Raw genomic sequence first — 17,489 nt, 5'->3', positions numbered from 1 at the left:
TTGTAGTCCTTACCATGATTGACCAATTGCCAAAAATGGCCACTTCATTCCTATTGCACACCTGTCGAAGAAACGGCCCAGCTCCTGGTGACTCAGGTCATCCATCTTCATGGACTCATGGAGCAGACACAGCTGATTGGGGTCCACAGTTTTTGTCATGATTTTGGCGCAAAACCCTATGTTAGCTCCGGGTTCATGCTTATATATCCATCGCCTATCACCCATAAACTGATGGTCAGTCCAAGCCAAGAAATCTAGACAAAAAGAAAAGGAGTACTAGTGGCACCTTAGAGACTAACCAATTTATTTGAGCATAAGCTTTCATGAGCTACCTCGCTCACGAAAGCTTATGCTCAAATAAATTGGTTAGTCTCTAAGGTGCCACTAGTACTCCTTTTCTTTTTGCGAATACAGACTAACATGGCTGCTGCTCTGAAATCTAGGCAGTGTGTGTTCTATGCAAACTGTGGCTTCCACCCCCATCTCCCCCTGCCATACATGTCACCTTCACCAATCCTGTGGCTGCCGACTGGGTATGCCAGATCAACCAGGTCCAAGAAGAACTGAAGGCATATCTGAACAGGACCAAGGAAGATTACAAGCAATACGCTGATACACCGGGAAGGCCTGGCATTCCCCAGCAGGGAAAAAGCGTGGCTCCCAGCCCAACACCTCCACAAACACAGGCCATGTCATAAACTGGATTACTGATACCTTGAGCCATAGATAATCAAACCAGTGATCCTGCGGCTTCAATTACGAAGATCCCTCAAAATACACTCAATGTTCCATGAACCCTTGCTAAAACCCTACATGGACAACCCCTTCACACACCAGGCCCAACTACCACCCCCTCCAGCGTGGATCCAAGGAGTATGAGAGCCACAAGATGTTGGACTCGAAAAATCAAACACAGGTACCACTGGGGTACCTTGTAGATTAGGAGGGCTATGGCTCAGAGGAGCGATTCTGTGAACCAGTGTCTCAAGTCCATTCCCCTAACTTCATGGCAGGTTTCTACGCAGCCCATCTGAACAAACCCAGGCTGGCAGAGGGCACCCCTTGAAGGTGGCGGGAGGTTTAAATGTAAGGCCCAGATGTGACACTCTGTACCTCAGAATAGCACCCTGGCAAGCCCATATTCATATGTTTTGTAAAAAGTACGCCATGAGAGGTATCATTTAAAAAGTCTTGATCTGTTGAACATTACTATCCTGTTGGATTGTCTGTTCTATCATTGTATGTGAAGCTTTGAAGTATTGCTATATATTTGTTACTGAAATACGTGGTAAGTGGGAAATGCCCACAGCCAGACTTTCAGTGGCAACAAAGAAGAAACTAACACTGACAAGACTATCGAGGAGTCATTGTGGCACCTTAGAGACGAACAAATTTATTTGGACATAACCTTTTGTGGGCTAAAACCCACGTCATCAGATACAACCTCAGTTTCAGGAAGTTGCATACAGCACGGGATCATCAGATGTGCTGAAAGACCCAAAGACGCTAGACGGCAGGATAGTTGGGGCTGCCCTATTTTGCAACCCAGTTCTGAAGGGAGTAGAGGACCATGTGCAATTCCTACTAGAGGACAAATCCAAGCAACAGTGCTTTGTACGAATATGAAAAAAGGCCTGTGGGGCTACTTCGAATACATCTATTTCTGAATCATCTTTGAGTCTTGATATGACCCTTTAACTTCAAGCCAGGTCACAGCAGTGCCAAATGTAATCCGCCATTTAGTCATTGTCTTCTTAGTGAGAAGGATGCCAAGGGAAATGATGTGAAAATAAGCAAAAGGCTGGGCTATGGCCTTTAGAAGAGTCCTAATGGAATCTGCCACAGAAGGCCCTTTTAAACAGCAGGTAGGAGAAGACGACCCTCATTGGTTTTAAAGGCATGGAGAGAATGGCAGGATGATGACTGTCTCATTAAGGCACAGTTTAGCCATCTATTGTCCATATGAAGTGGGATCACCTTTTGGCATCTCTGAAAGCCCTTAATGCCTGTCTCCAAAACACTATCATGTAGACTTTCTTCCTACAGAGATTGAGTTTTCTTGGCAGGCATAGGCTCCGCCTCTCAGCTTTGATGAATACATGGTCACTACAGTTTGAAAGTCAGGAGTTTGAAAGATCTTCCTGATTAAGTAATGGGCCTAGACCCCCACCAGGCCAGAGAGGCCCGGAGACAGTCCATCACCTGGATGTGATATGAAAGTTCACATTCTACTGGGATCTCAGGGTCCGCTGAAGTGTTCTTACATGGACACGTACCATGGGCACTACAATATTGTTGCAGCCACAAGACTCAATATTTGTTGCATGGTTCAAGCTGACACCAGCCCTTGCATGTGATTGGAATAACAGAGACTTGGTGGGATAACTCACATGACTGGAGTACTGTCATGGATGGATAGAAACTGTTTAGGAAGGACAGGCAGGGCAGAAAAGGTGGGGAAATTGCATTGTATGTAAGAGAGCAGTATGACTGCTCAGAGCTCCGGTAGGAAACTGAAGAAAAACCTGAGAGTCTCTGGATTAAGTTTAGAAGTGTGAGCAACAAGGGTGATGTCATGGTAGGAGTCTGCTATAGACCACCAGACCAGGGGGATGAGGTGGACGAGGCTTTCTTCCAGCAACTAAAGGAAGTTACTAGATCGCAGACCCTAGTTCTCATGGGGGACTTCAATCACCCCGATATCTGCTGGGAGAGCAATACAGCGGTGCACAGACAATCCAAGAAGTTTTTGGAATGTGAGGGGACAATTTCCTGGTGCAAGTGCTGGAGGAACCAACTAGGGGCAGAGCTCTACTTGAACTGCTGCTCACAAACCGGGAAGAATTAGTAGGGGAAGCAAAAGTGGATGGGAACCTGGGAGGCAGTGACCATGAGATGGTCGAGTTCAGGATCCTGACACAAGGAAGAAAGGAGAGCAGCAGAATATGGACCCTGGACTTCAGAAAAGCAGACTAACTCCCTCAGGGAACTGATGGGCAGACTCCCCTGGGAGAATAACATGAAGGGGAAGGAAAGGAGTCCAGGGGAGCTGGCTGTATTTTAAAGAATCCTTATTGAGGTTACAGGGACAAACCATCTCGATGTGTAGAAAGACTAGTAAATATGGCAGGCGACCAGCTTGGCTTACCAGTGAAATCCTTGCTGACCTTAAACACAAAAAAGCTTACAAGAAGTGGAAGATTGGACAAATGACCAGGGAGGAGTATAAAAATATTGCTCAGGCATGCAGGAGTGAAATCAGGAAGGCCAAATCACACTTTGAGTTGCAGCTAGCAAGAGATGTTAAGAGTAACAAGAAGGGTTTCTTCAGGTATGTTAGCAACAAGAAGAAAGTCAAGGAAAGTGTGGGCCCCTTACTGAATGAGGGAGGCAACCTAGTGACAGACGAGGTGCAAAAAGCTAATGTACTTAATGCTTTTTTTGCCTCTGTCTTCACGAACAAGGTCAGCTCCCAGACTACTGTACTGGGCAGCACAGCATGGGGAGGTGACCAGCCCTCTGTGGAGAAAGAAGTGGTTCAGGACTATTTAGAAAAGCTGGATGAGCACAAGTCCATGGGTCTGGATGCGCTGCATCCAAGAGTCCTAAAGGAGTTGTTTTGTTCAATATCTTCATTAATGTTCTGGAGGATGGCGTGGACTGCACCCTCAGCAAGTTTGCAGATGACACTAAACTGGTAGTGTACACTGGAGGGTAGGGATAGGATACAGAGGGACCTAGACTGATTAGAGGATTGGGCCAAAAGAAATCTGATGAGAATTAACAAGGACAAGTGCAGAGTCCTGCATTTAGGACGGAAGAATCCCATGTACTGCTACAGACTAGGGACCGAATAGCTAGGCAGCAGTTCTGCAGAAAAGGACCTAGTGGACGAGAAGCTGGATATGAGTCAACAGTGTGCCCTTGTTGCCAAGAAGGCTAATGGCATTTTGGGATGCATAAGTAGGGGCATTGCCAGCAGATCGAGGAACATGATTGTTCCCCTCTATTCAACATTGGTGAGGCCTCATATGGAATAATGTGTCGAGGTTTGGGCCCTACACTATACGAAGGATGTGGAAAAATTGGGACGCGTCCAGCGGGAGGGCAAGAAAAATGATTAGGGGACTGGAACACATGACTTATGAGGAGAGGCTGAGGGAACTGGGATTGTTTAATCTGCAGCAGAGAAGAATGAGGGGGGATTTGATAGCTGCTTTCAACTACCTGAAAGGGGGTTCCAAAGAGGATGGATCTAGACTGTTCTCAGTGGTGGCAGATGACAGTACTAGGAGCAATGGTCTCAAGTTTCAGTGGGGGGAGGTTTAGGTTGGAAATTAGGAAAAACATTTTCACAAGGAGGGTGGTGAAGCACTGGAATGCGTTACCTAGGGAGATGGTGGAATCTCCTTCCTTTGAGGTTTTTAAGGTCAGGCTTGACAAAGCCCTGGCTGGGATGATTTTGTTGGGGATTGGTCCTTCTTTGAGCAGGGGGTTGGACTAGATGACCTCCTGAGGTCCCTTCCAACCCTGATATTCTATGATATCCTCTCTCCTAGGCTGCTACTGCCTTCGATTCTATCCTGGGATGGGAAGGTTTTGGGTAGGTTCCTGTTGGGGATGAGTTGGTACCCCGGGGTTTGTGTTAAACTATCTAGTGTCTCTAACAGTGGTTTTATCTTTTGATTCTTTCCAGAATGGTGACCTTGACCAGCCAATTGTCTAAACAGAAGAACACATGCATTCCCCCTCTGCGCAGACAGGCTACAACTACTCAAGCATTCATGTCAACACATTAGGTGCTAACAAACACCAGACATGAAATTGGTTGTGTTGTTTTCCTACCATGAATCTGGAGAGACATCCATTGGCTGAGAAGTATCCCTGTGTGTAAGTAAGGCCCTGTTTATACTAGGGATATTTTCTAAAAATGTCCCTATTGTGTCTAACTGATGTTAGAAATTTTGGGAGCTGTAGTGTAGATCAGATGCTGTAGGCATTTATAACACCATGTTATGAAACCATAGGTAGGTTTAATTGACATTCAAAACAGTGTAAAAGGTGACACACAAAGCTCTTTGGAATGTTTCTAACTCTCATACATTAGCCTGTGTTAAAGTCCTAATACATTAAAAACAAGGCAAAAAGAAGTTTAGTCTGTCTTTTATTCCTCCTTGAAGTTTGCCTTTTGATACCCCCTTTTGCCCTCAGCAGCTCAAGCAACTTGGTTTACTGCAAAATAAAGACATCACAGATCCTATGGACATGTGAATTACTGAGCTGCAATTTGAATCTTTTTTCCACCCCCAATCTGCTGAGAGGCAGCATTGTAACAGCTTTAAGCGGGACAATGTAGCTGTGTGTTAAGTAGAAAGTGTTTTCCTAGATCTTATCTAGGTAGGGGAAATTGATCGGCAGAGCTAGTCCAGTATAGTTTAGCTATTCTGGAATAACATCCCTTTGTAGACATTCTATTCTCAAATGAGTGATTTTATTCTGGAATAATTACTCTGCAACCAGAACAGAGTAATTATTCTAGAAGTCACTTATTTCGGTATAGAGAGTATTCGCATGGGGGAGTTATTCCAGAACAGCTATAGCAGAATATTATTTTAAAATAGCTGTACTGGTCAATTTCCCCCACAAACCTTTAGAGAAAGACATGTTATTTGTATCTGCTTGGAAAACAACAGTGATGCCAGAGATAACTGTAACTTAAGTGCTTCTCACTTAAGATTTTCCTTGAGAGGGAGAAAATTTTTGAATTTCAAAATGTGTGACAGGAAGGATTTTGTTAAAAAAATGAGGACAGAAGTGGATCTTTATGGACCATGAGTCTCAAACTGAAAACATAAACAAACTAAGAAAAAACTTTGCAGATTACTTATAAAAATGCCAGTGATCCATCCTCTATATAAGGGCTCCCAACATTGCTGACACAAGTGGAGCCAGAAAACTGCCCTGGCACAGACAGAGCCAGAGCTTCTGCAAGGTCCTGATCATCTAACAGAAGGTAACTGCTTGTAAGTAGTGGGATGGTTTCCAGGATGACTATCTTAAAGTCTTTTGGCTGGATACAGATTTGGGTCCTCAGATGTACTTTTTGATATTTAGGGATCACAAGAAATAAAGCCCCTTCCCTCTTTCATACAATGGCATGGCCTCGAGCGCTCTCTTTTCCAGGAGGGACTGGATTTTACGCAGTAGCTCTTCATAATAAGACGGTACCCCAGAGCATTCTCAAGGGAAGAAAGCTGGAGGGTTTTTGAAAACCTGACAAAGTAGCTTCACCAAACAATGCTCAGGACATAAGAACGACCATACTGGGTCAGACCAGTGGTCCAGCTAGCCCAGTATCATGTCAGGTGCTTCAGGGAGAATGAACAGAACAGGATCTATGCATCCAAAGTGACCAGAGACCTTTGGGAATAAAAGGCTATCAACTCTGCTACCACCAAACAAAGATCCTGCCAGGCTATTGAAAGTGGTTAGCTGGCTAAATGCTCTGGAATTCTTCAAATTCCCTTTGGTTTTTGATGTCTGTAGAAAGGGGATGCTGTACCTTACAAATTCTGCTTCTGAGGTTTGGCACCCTGCATAGAGGGGTACTGCACACCCTTGAAACCAAATGTGGCAGTAAAAACTGGCTTACAAAGAGGAGCCTCCCCTTTCTGACCCCCATGGAGCAAAGGGTGGGGGCCCTCAGGAGCAGTACACAAACCTAAGAAGCTGCAGGGCGGCCTGCCTCTCCTTTGACTTTTGTAAAGTGACCTCCACCTGTTCCCCAAAAATGTTCTCTCCTGTGTAGGGTAGGTTCTCATTATTTTTCTGGATCTCGTGGTGGAAGCCAGAGGCCTGGAGCCAAGCAGATTGATGAGTGGCCACTCCAGAGGCAGCAGCTCTTGCTATTGTATTGCCTGTATCAAATGTTGCTCAGACCTGATGCCAAGTCAGGTCCATGCCCTCATTTTGAAACTCCTGGTGTTGATCCTGGAGAAGGGACTTAGCCAGGGTAGAAGCCTTTTTCCAAAGCTCAACTTGCTCTTTGGCCATGTTTATCTGGTAATTCATAATACAAAGAGTTGTGGCTGCAGAATGCTACATGCTTTATCCAAATGGTTCCAAGCATCAAAGTGCAGGGTTCTGGGTCATGGCACCATTCATTTGATCAATCGTCTCTCTAACCATCACTGCCCCAACTACCATATGCTCATGTGGGAGCTGAGAGTTGTAACCAACAGTGTCCTCAAAGAGTAAGTATTTTCTCTCACGGTCTGAGACAGGGGCTGCAGTGTGAGGTGTCTGTCACACTCTCTTCACCAGCTTGTCCAAGATAGCGGGCAAGGGCATGGCAACAACGTTGGAGGGAGGCTTGTGATCCAGGTACCTATCAGTGATGCTCCTTGGAGATTCCTGCAGCAGAATCAAATCAAAATCAGCTAGTTTAGCCAGCTTTTTCAAAAACTGGGGGAAAGTCACATTTTTCTAATGCAAAATAACTGTCCTGCTGTTTCTCTGCACTAGAGAAGTACTCAATATCAGATGAATCATCTGTTGCAGATGTGTCACAGCAACAGCCCCAGAATGTCACCTGGCTTCCAGTCAGTTGACTGAGCATGCTACACTGATGAGGAAGTTGGGATAGCTGTAGCTCACGAAAGCTCATGCTCAAATAAATTGGTTAGTCTCTAAGGTGCCACAAGTACTCCTTTTCTTTTTGCGAAGTTGGGATAGTTGACACTGCCTTAAAGGATGTTGATAACGATTGCACAGGAGGCACTAGCATCTAACCCAATGCTTCATGTGATGAGTGAGCTGGCTTTTGGGGTGCAGAAGTCAAATTTGGTCCAAAAAGTGTCCCAAGCACACTGGAGTTCAACAAAGGGTCTGAACTGAGGACAAAGGATGGTTCTCAATGCAGCCTTAGCAATTAACCGAAGGTCCAAGAGCATACGCTGCCATTGAGTCTCTTTGGATTGGTCTTCCTGTCCTGAACCTACATGGAAGGAAGACAGTGGAGACTTTGGCACAAAGCTGCCTGGAGTTGGGTCTTCAGCAGAAATAGGTCTGAAGGCTGCTAACTGACTCTTGTGCTCACCTAACACCGCTTCAAGGGAAGTGATGCCTTGTCACACAACCCAGAGCTTGGTTCCATTTACTGCAAGAGCTGAGACCTGGAAAGCGTTGAGGTTGTGCTGAGGTCTGAGCCTTGAAAGATATTGCCAAGGGGCACTTCCATGGAGCTGCCCTACTGGGCCTAGTTGGAAGCCAAGCCTGTGCCAGTGTAACCCACACACCTCCTGGGAGTGGTGTTCTGTCCCACCTAATGGCACTGAGACCACTTACAGAGAGAGATTAATGAGTTTGCTCTACAGCCTTAGATAACAGTCAGTTGGCATTTAGCTCCAGAGGTCCCAGGTTCGATCCCGCCCACCAACGACGGGGGTCTGTCGGTGCTACACCAGCATGGGTAGTATTGCTGACACACAGTGCTAGTGCTCAGTGGCAGAGGCCAGCTCAAGCCTGTGCTTGGTGGATTTCCCCTTCATGGCCCCATTGGCCAGCTTCTGAGGAGAGTCTCTCTCTGAGAGCAGCTGTTGGAGGGCTTGAAGGTGCTCTCTGTGGAGCTGGCTGCCCGAGGGCACCATTGTGCAAGTCTTGTGCCCCATGCCCTGGGCCAGGCCGCAGCAGTCGTGCTCATTTGTCACCAAGATATTCCCGTCGCAAAGGCACTGCCAGGGGAAGCTGCCTCCCCCGCCCACATTAACCCTGTGCCCAGGACGATACCAGGTGGGAGGCCCCGGGGACTGCAGCCAAAGGAGGTTAGACACGCTCTGGGAGCTACCACTGCCCACAGTGGGCAGACCTTGCGCAAGGATGACCTCAGGAGGAGCATTTCCCAGCAGCCTTCGGGGCAGCTTCCCGGTTAATTTCTCCTACGAGCCGACTCCCAGCCTTTGAATTCTTAGACTACAACTCCCACAATGCCCTACCTTGGAGCCAGGGTGCATGCGCGAGCGGGAGCGGAAGTGGACAAACGTTCAGCAAGCCGCGCCCCCCTGCGCTGGCCGCCATTTTGTAACCGACTTTCACCCGCCGCCCGACAGGGCTTTTTTTTTTTTTTCTTAAAGGAGAAGCGACAGCCAAAAAAACTCCTCCCCCGCTCCGGCACCGCGAGTGGCGGGGACGGTGTGGGAGCCAGAGAGGGAGGGTCTCGGGGGCAACCGGCTCCCTCGCGGCCTCTCCCACGGACCAGGGACTCGGGGGGACCAGAGGGGCCCAGGCTGCGGCGGGGGCGGTAGGAACCACGATCGTAACAGCAGAGACTGGGCGAAGCGATTACGCCTGCGCGGTGCGCGCCCACCCTCCCCGGAGCCGCGCGCGACAAGGGCTCCCGGGCAGAGTGGGTGAAAAGGTCACCGAGTTGGGCGCGAGACGCGACTGTTAATCGGCTGGGGGGAGGGGCGCGCGCCACGGTTGGGCACACCGACAGCGCGCGCGTTCCCGGGGAGCTGCGCTCGCCGATTGGTAAAGGGAGCTGCGCGCGGACTGAGCTAGGTGAGGCTGCTGATTGGCCGGCTCTGGAGAGGGGTGTGGCGTGCCCCAGCCCTTGCTGCTTGATTGGTGGGTGGCGGGGAAAGGGTGGAGTCTTGCTTCCAGCCTGAAGCCGACGGCGCCTCCTAATTGGCTGTAGTTGAGCGGGCGCGGCTGCGTAGGGTGGGGGGGGGGGCGGTGCGCCGTCGGGGAGGAGCAAGGAGGAGCAACCGCCGCGGCCCCCTCCGCTCGCCGCCCCGATGCCGGGGGGGACTGAGCTGCCGGGGGGCGCAGCGGAGCAGGTGGAGACCCAGGGGCCACCCTCCGCTGCGGTCGGCCGCCGACGCGCCCCCGCCCCCGAGCAGGGGGAGGAGTCCGGGGGCAGCCGAGTGCTGAGGGGAGGCCGAGAGCGGAGCCGGGCCGCCGCCGGGGAGGCTGTGGGGGGAGCCGCCGCCGCCGCCGCGTCCCGCCGCAGGAAGGCTGAGTACCCCCGCCGCCGGAGAAGCAGCCCCGGCGCCCGCCCGCCCGAGCTGCCGCCGGCAGCTGCCGCCCCGCAGGGAGCCGGGGGCAAGAAGGGGACCTCGCGCCCCGTGTGAGTACCGGGCCCGGAGGAGAAACCGGGACATCGCCTCCCTCTCACACTGACGCGGGTGTGGGGGTGGGGAGACTTTGGACCTTCACACACACACTCGGGCGGGGGGGAGACACGGGGCTCTGGGTCTCCCCTTCTCTCTCACACACATACTGGCGGGGGGGGGGCGGCTCTGGGTCTCCCCTTCGCTCTCGCGCACATACTGGGGGAGACGGGGAGACTCTGTTCTTCAGCCTTATCATAATTTACTTGTACTTCACTTTTCTGTGTTCATTTGCACTCACAATACAAGAGGGTCTTCTCCTTGGAAGAGTGCAGCCTTTGCCATTCTTCAAAAACTGCATTGCTAGTCAAAGGCATTGAATGAAGATGGTGATAATTTGGCAGATACTTGTGTAGTGCTGGGGAGGAGGGGTACACTGGCTTGAAAGATGCATGAAGACTCTTAGGCCTTGTCTGTGTGAGAAGATTGCACTGGTTGAGGCTTCAGTTCATGCCTTGGATAGAAGTGTATGACTTTTTCATGTGGACAAGCCTTTATAGCTGTAAGAGTTCTCTTGTTAGGATGGTTTTCAAAAAGCATTTTTGTATCAACCTAAGAAAGCCATAGATGTTATTCAGTGAGGGAGGGATGCCATGGAGTTTTATTTGAAAGTGGTTAAAAACCAGCATTTCAAGATAAGGGAACCTTTATTTATTTATTTTTCTAGGAACTGCCCACACAGTTTGGAAATTGAGCTCATCTTCCAATTTAATGGGGTTAAACGTTAGTTTGTGTAATATGGCAGCAGAAATCTGTCACTTATATTTACTTTTCATTTCTTTCAGATGTGAGCATAAAGTAGCTGGTAAAGGTAAGATCTGAATGCCTCCTTCATTCTGATTTGTTCCTTATGATTAACATGTGGCGTCAGAGAAAGGGAGACTTTTCCTAAGGCAGCCTTCCATCTGATGTATCTTCCATTTTAAGATAACATTTCTTGTTTGTTTGGTGTTTAATATTGCAATTAATTGAGTTCCATTCAAGATTGGGGTCCCATTTTGGTAGGCTCCATATAAACATAGTCCTGGACCTGAAGAGCTACAAGGCCCTGGTTCTCAACAGTCTCTGTGAACATCATAATACAGGATCAGGCCCTAGTGTGACACTTGAAAGGGAGATGGATGCATTCCAATATATATATATTTGTATATGCATATGTATTTGCCTTCTATTGTAAATGTTGTCATCTAGCCGCATCTGCTTCTCCATGGACGACAGTAGGTTTCTTCTAGGTTCTGCAGCAGTAATGACTGAGGAGAGATTTGGAGGAGAATGTAGTGGCCTTGTGGATCAAATCATGGAGAGCATTCAGTGTGTAAGGGGCAGCATGGGAGGAGTAGAAACATTATGTGCAAAAAGCTGACAAATGGATACACAGGGCTGACAATGGTGGAGCAGGGGTATGATAGAGGCTTACTCCTTCTTCCTCTTGAAGCAGTTTATAAAACAAAGTATTGTGTAGTGTTTGGCAGGCTGAAATGGACAGAGCCTCACAGAATGGAAAATCTCCCAGCAAACTCAGACTGCAGAGACTGTATACATGCACAAACAGCTCAGTTTTCTCTGCTGCAGCGTTCAGTTTAATTTTGATTTGTAGGCATTTGTGCCCAAAGAACCTTGGGGCATCTCTAGTCAAATGATGTGCTGCAACTTTCTATTGGCAGTAGTCTGTGTTGCCATTTGTAGACAGACAAATAAATAGCCAAGGAGGAAAAGGAAGGATTGTAAGATGCAATGTTATTAACAAGCAATATGAGCCTTAGATCCCAGGCGTATAGTGAGACCTTAAGAAGGGAGAAACCAGGGGCCTCTTCAGAGTTCAGTCCAGCTGGGTGTTAAAATAAGTCACTCTTCTACCTACCATGCGGTAAATTAATTCTGTGCTGGTTTGCAGTGTGTTCTTATGAATTCATTTAGCGTATATACCACTAATACATGTTCACATTTTACTATGTAAAGAACATAACTAGTGATGTGCGTTGAGTTAGTGCCTTCTAGGTCAGAGTTAAGGTTGCTGGAATGTGTAACGGGAATATCATTGCTGTTTTCTGAATGTATGAAGCATAATTGAACATTTATGTAAATTATTTTATCTAGTCACTCCCAATCTATTAAATGTTTAGGCTTTTTTAAGTGATCATGCTAAGTTGGCCTAAAGATTCCACTTTTTTTCAAAAAGAAAAGGAGTACTTGTGGCACCTTAGAGACTAACCGATTTATTTGAGCATAAGCTTTCGTGAGCTACAGCTCACTTCAGAAGTGAGCTGTAGCTCACGAAAGCTTATGCTCAAATAAATCGGTTAGTCTCTAAGGTGCCACAAGTACTCCTTTTCTTTTTGCAAATACAGACTGACACGGCTGTTACTCTGAAGCCTGTCACTTTTTTCAGGTACTTAAAACTTTCTGAAACTTTTCCATGTTTCCGATAGAAATTTCCCAAGTTTAGTCTCTTTCTAAAGTTTGTTTTTAAACTTTGTGTGATGAATGCTTTAGCTGCCCTGGAATGTGAAAACGGTGGGAAAATTCTCCATATTGAAATTCTTCTGTTTTTTCTTTATGAACCAGCCCTAAAGCCAAAATGGATAGCTTGAAATTTGGCATGGAAATAGAGCTAACTGAAGAGCTGTGCCTAGCCTTGTTTGATAGGAAAACTTGCTTTGAGTTTTTTGCCTCTTAAAATCCTTTTGTAGCTCAAAGCATGCATGAAAGTAACTATGTTCAGTGATTGAACAGCACCTAGCATAATGAGTTTCTACTGCAGGGCTGGGACCCCAGACCCTATGATAGTACAAATACTATACACTTGCATGTTTCTACTGAGTGAACCTGGGAGTACATGGAAATGTCCAGTCAGCTATATTACTGTGCATTGACAGGGATGCTTGGGGCTGGGGAAATTACCATAGTCTATTTCACCTTAGCTTTATAGTATAGGAAGATGCCAGCATCCTTCTCAGCCACACAGAGTGTGCAGGAGAGAGGCTCCCACCTAAGATGTGTTTATTAGAATATTTTGGTGACATCTATTCAAACAGTATCAGATTGTGTAACTTACATGGTATAGTGGCAGTTTTTGCTAGCCAGCAGACCTCTGAAGTCCTGGAGAGTGAAGCTGTTGCATGTTTAAAGATTTAAGTCAATAAATGCTAACATTAAGTTTATATGTGGAATTTAACTGTGCGTCCTTATGTACTTGCATTATGGTGGTATTTAATTATCACATACTATTAAATACAATACTGTACATAGGTTTTTTTATTTAGATCAGTTGTTTTCTACCATTTTTCATTTGTGGACCCCTAAAAAATTTCAAATAGTGGTGCAGACCCCTTTGGAAATCTTAGACATAGTCTGTATCCCCAGGGGTCTGCGGGCCACAGGTTGAAAACTACTGATTTAGATAAATGCGTACAGCATCTTGTAATGACTGCTTGTCTGCCATACACAGACAAACAGTTCATGAAAATCACTTAGTTGAAAAGTACACAGTAAACCATATGTATACAACAAGCATCTTAGGTATTCAACTGAGCAGAAGTGTAAATTTTCTGCAGTGTATAGGTCATCAAAATGTTTAGCTCAAAAAGCTCTTTATACTTGGAATTGTACTGAGAGGTGCAAGCATCTGTGCTGCAGCTTGCCAAGAAAATGTATAGTTAATGGGACAGACAGAATTATTATAATTATTTAATATGTTTCTATCAATAGTGCCTCCAGACCAACCAAGATAAGGGCCTCATTTGTGCTAGGCATTGCACAAATGTAGAGGAGTAGTTGACTGCTACCCTGCAGAGTTTACAAAGGGTGGGAGAAGGGATATCGCACACCAGCAGGGTGAACCATGGGATGGCAGAATTATTAAAATAAAACAAGTGAACTTACACTATCAATAAAAAACATAAGGAATTGCTATGCCAGTAAAACTAGTATTGGGTAAAAGAATAAAAAACGTTAGTGTAATGTGTATCTATGGGCTCATTTACTTCAGTGCTTAGGCACAAAGGTCTGCCTATGTGCTCCTGATAGCAAGATTGTGAAGGTTAAGGTTGAAAAAGGTGTGTATTGTATTTCATGGTTGATATCAATCACACATACAAAACTAGCACATAAGAAGGCAGTTAAAGTTACAAAGTCAGCCTTAATTGTTGTATTTCCTGGCTTGTGTGCTTTATCATGCAACTGTAATAGAATCCTAATATATTTTATGGGATGATTGTATTTTCAGATGTTCTTGTACAAGTACTACTTTAGTTTTATTAACTGTTTTTTTCAGTATAATTAGTAAGTCCTTTTTATATAGCTGTTAAATTCTGTCCGTTTTCATAAACCTAATATCCATAAAGTTCTAGACAAACTGTGTACTATAGTTCATGTGCAGTTTCACACGGGTTTAGATATTCTTCTCATGAAAAAATGTTAAAACTGCAGTTCTAACTAAAATGCTACTGGGTTGTAGATTTAATGATTAAATTTTGATTCTTGCTTTTCCATCATCTCTGAATTGAAAATTGACCTCATACATTGAACCTGTCAGTCATGCAGGGTTTATTATTATTATTTAAGACCCCTTTAAAGTTACAAAGTAGCTTTCTTTCTAAACCCTGTCCCGCCATTGATCTGGCATTAGTCATTGATATATTTTCAGCTAAAATTTTACCTCTAGTTTCTGCCAGAAGCTGAATGTTTTGGAAAATTTGAGTAAAAGCCTTTCACCAGTAAGAAGTTCTGAAAAGTGTTCGTTTTCTTTTTAAGTCCTTTTCTTATCCTAAAAGAAAGATTCTTCTGTGTGGGCTAATTTGGGTGTGTGTGGGGGGGAGGGAATAGCAGCTGAACTTTAAAACTTTACATGTGTAAATAAGGCCTTAAATGAGCAGGAAGTGCTTTGCTAAGTTTGGGGGGAAAAGACATGAATATCTGAAACTTCAAGACAAAGTGCTTGTAGTGGAAATGTGTGAAGATGGTAACTTCGCATTTAATGATTGATTCTCTGCAGTTGTATGTAGCCTAAGTTTCAGTTACTGGTTCACAAAATACATATGCTTTGCCTTCAGTCATTAGTGCTTGTAAACTGTACAAGAAGCCTACTTTTCTTTTTGCCTTTGGAAAAAGAAACTAGCATTCATGCAATATTAACTTTGGAAGATCAGACACTTGAGTCACAAAATCCCCAAAGTTAATGTTGCTCTGCCAGTGTTATCACAACCACATTCAATGTTTGTACAGTTTTCTATTCTTTCCCTTTTTCATTGCACCCCTCTCCCCCCAAAGATAGCATTCTTAAGGTATTCCATGAAACATACAAGATGTTTAATATGACAGTTAACTTTTCCAGAGTGTGACTTGAGTGCCCTGATATTGCAACTTTAATTTCACATTGTTACTTTTTTGCATTTAATACAGAAATTACTTTGTGTACAGATACTTCCTAATTGTATTACTACAGTACACAGTACTACAACTTGCTACATCTGTGTTTCTAAAGTTGCACAGAGAAGACTTATTCTGTTTGAGAAATAGAGTGGGGCTACAAAAGACAGTATTATAATGCTAGAAACAAGAGGGAATAGTTAAAGGTGACCTGTAGGATATTTTTAAAAACTGGGTTTGTCCTTTTTTACTTATGATCAAGGCTGTGTGTCTGTCACAGATTCCGTGACTTCTGCAGGGTGTTGGTGTGTGGGGTGACATTTACCTCGGGCAGGGGCGGGCTTCCTGGGCTCGCACCAGCATGTCCCTGCAGCTCCTATTAATGAAATTAATAGGCAGCAGGTTTAAAACAAGCAAAAGGAAGTATTTTTTCACACATTGCACAGTCAACCTGTGGAACTCCTTGCCAGAGGATGTTGTGAAGGTCAAGGCTATAACAGGGTTCAAAAAAGAACAAGATAAGTTCATGGAGCATAGGTTCATCAATGGCTATTAGCCAGGATGGACAGGGATGGTGTCCTTAGCGTCTGTTTGCCAGAAGCCGGGAATGGACCACAGGGGATGGATCACTTGATGATTACCTGTTCTGTTCATTCCCTCTGGGGCACCTAGCATTGACCCCTGTCGGAAGACAGGATACTGGGATAGATGGACCTTTGGTCTGACCCAGTATGGCCGTTCTTATGTTTTAGGGACTGGGGGCTTAGCACGCTAACTGCGCCCACAGGTGCCACTCCCATTGGATGCGGTTCCTGGCCAATGGGAGCTGCAGAGCCAGTGCATGTGGCGGGAGCAGCGCGCTGCGCTCTCTGGTCCCTCTGCCTAGGAGCTGCAGGGACATGCTGGTTGGAGCTGGGTAGGGAGCCTGCCAGCCCCACCAACCCCCCCCCTCCCCGACCCTAGCGCCAGCTGGGGTCCCAGGCCACACACTGCTGCCTGGCACCCACCCCTCCCCCAGTACTAGCAGGGGGTCCCAGGTCGCATGCCTCCCTTCCCCCCCCCCGTGCCAGCAGTGGTTGGGGAGCCGGGCCTGGGCCTGGGCCATCACCTGTGGTGCCCCTGGACTGCACCGGCCCAAGTTTTACTTAGGGGTATATAGTAAAAGTCATGGATGTGTCACAGGCCGTGAATTTTTCTTTACTGCCCCATTACCTGTCCATGACTTTTACTAAAAGTACCCATGACTAAAACATAGCCTTGCTTATGATGTATAATGAAGGCCTGAAAGAAGGGTGTAGTCTGATTTTTTTAACCTTAGAACGATCAGAAATATCAAGTCTGGTCTCTGTGTTTTGCTGGAGGCTCTCAGATATATATTATATGCTTATGTCTTAGGTGAAGTGGTGAGTATACTGCTAGAGGGGTGGGGACGTAGGCCTAGAATTAAGGTGTTAATGAGATTCTTGTTTACTACCACTGAAGAATGGCAAATCTTATTACAAATGTATCTTTTCTCCAAAGTGTTCATTACATATTGGAGTTAAAGGGATGATAAATTTTAAAACAACCTGACTAAAAATCCCTTCCTATCTCAGTTCTCCTGTGATGTCATAGTTCTCTAGTTACTATGGTCTGTCAGTGTGGACAAGATCTAAATTTCTAACTGAAAAAACAAGCCAAAGTCGTCTTGGGAAACCTTTTGAGTCTTTGTACATTACAAAAAGAAGAAAAAAGGGGCTTCAGGCCACTTTATTTCCTTTGCAGGTCACCTTTATGGTTGAGTGTGTAGTTTAACTCTGCATTTTCTATATCTTTGTGTTTAACTCTGCAGCCTTCACATTGCATTAATGCAGTGGTTCTCAATCTATTTATCATTCTGGTTCACATATGCAGCTCACTATGTTTTATGTGGGTCCCATCCACACAATATATATACTACCTTTATGGCCCTGA

General features: G+C 45.8%; 1 protein-coding gene across 3 annotated transcripts in view; it reads left to right on the top strand.

Moving 5' to 3' along the window:
• The first annotated feature begins 9,396 nt into the window (after window positions 1-9,396).
• Window positions 9,397-17,489, top strand: part of ZFP91 (ZFP91 zinc finger protein, atypical E3 ubiquitin ligase) — a 31,715-nt gene continuing 23,622 nt past the window's right edge. The window contains exons 1-2 of one of the 3 annotated variants that reach the window (XM_048855078.2): window positions 9,397-9,415; window positions 10,955-10,980. Coding sequence is in view for 2 of the 3 variants with exons in the window: in XM_048855077.2 (XP_048711034.2) it covers window positions 9,795-10,126; window positions 10,955-10,980 (358 nt within the window). In the remaining variant the exon portion in view is untranslated. Of the gene's footprint in view, window positions 9,416-9,565; window positions 10,127-10,954; window positions 10,981-17,489 lie in introns of those variants that run through there. The other 2 variants (XM_048855077.2, XM_048855076.2) reach the window with 2 other exon arrangements.

Source organism: Caretta caretta, chromosome 6 (assembly GCF_965140235.1).
Source record: "Caretta caretta isolate rCarCar2 chromosome 6, rCarCar1.hap1, whole genome shotgun sequence".
In the NCBI taxonomy this organism is placed as follows: Eukaryota; Metazoa; Chordata; order Testudines; family Cheloniidae; genus Caretta; species Caretta caretta.
Note: the sequence above shows the minus strand (reverse complement) of the source record. Positions and strands in the feature narration are given on the sequence as shown.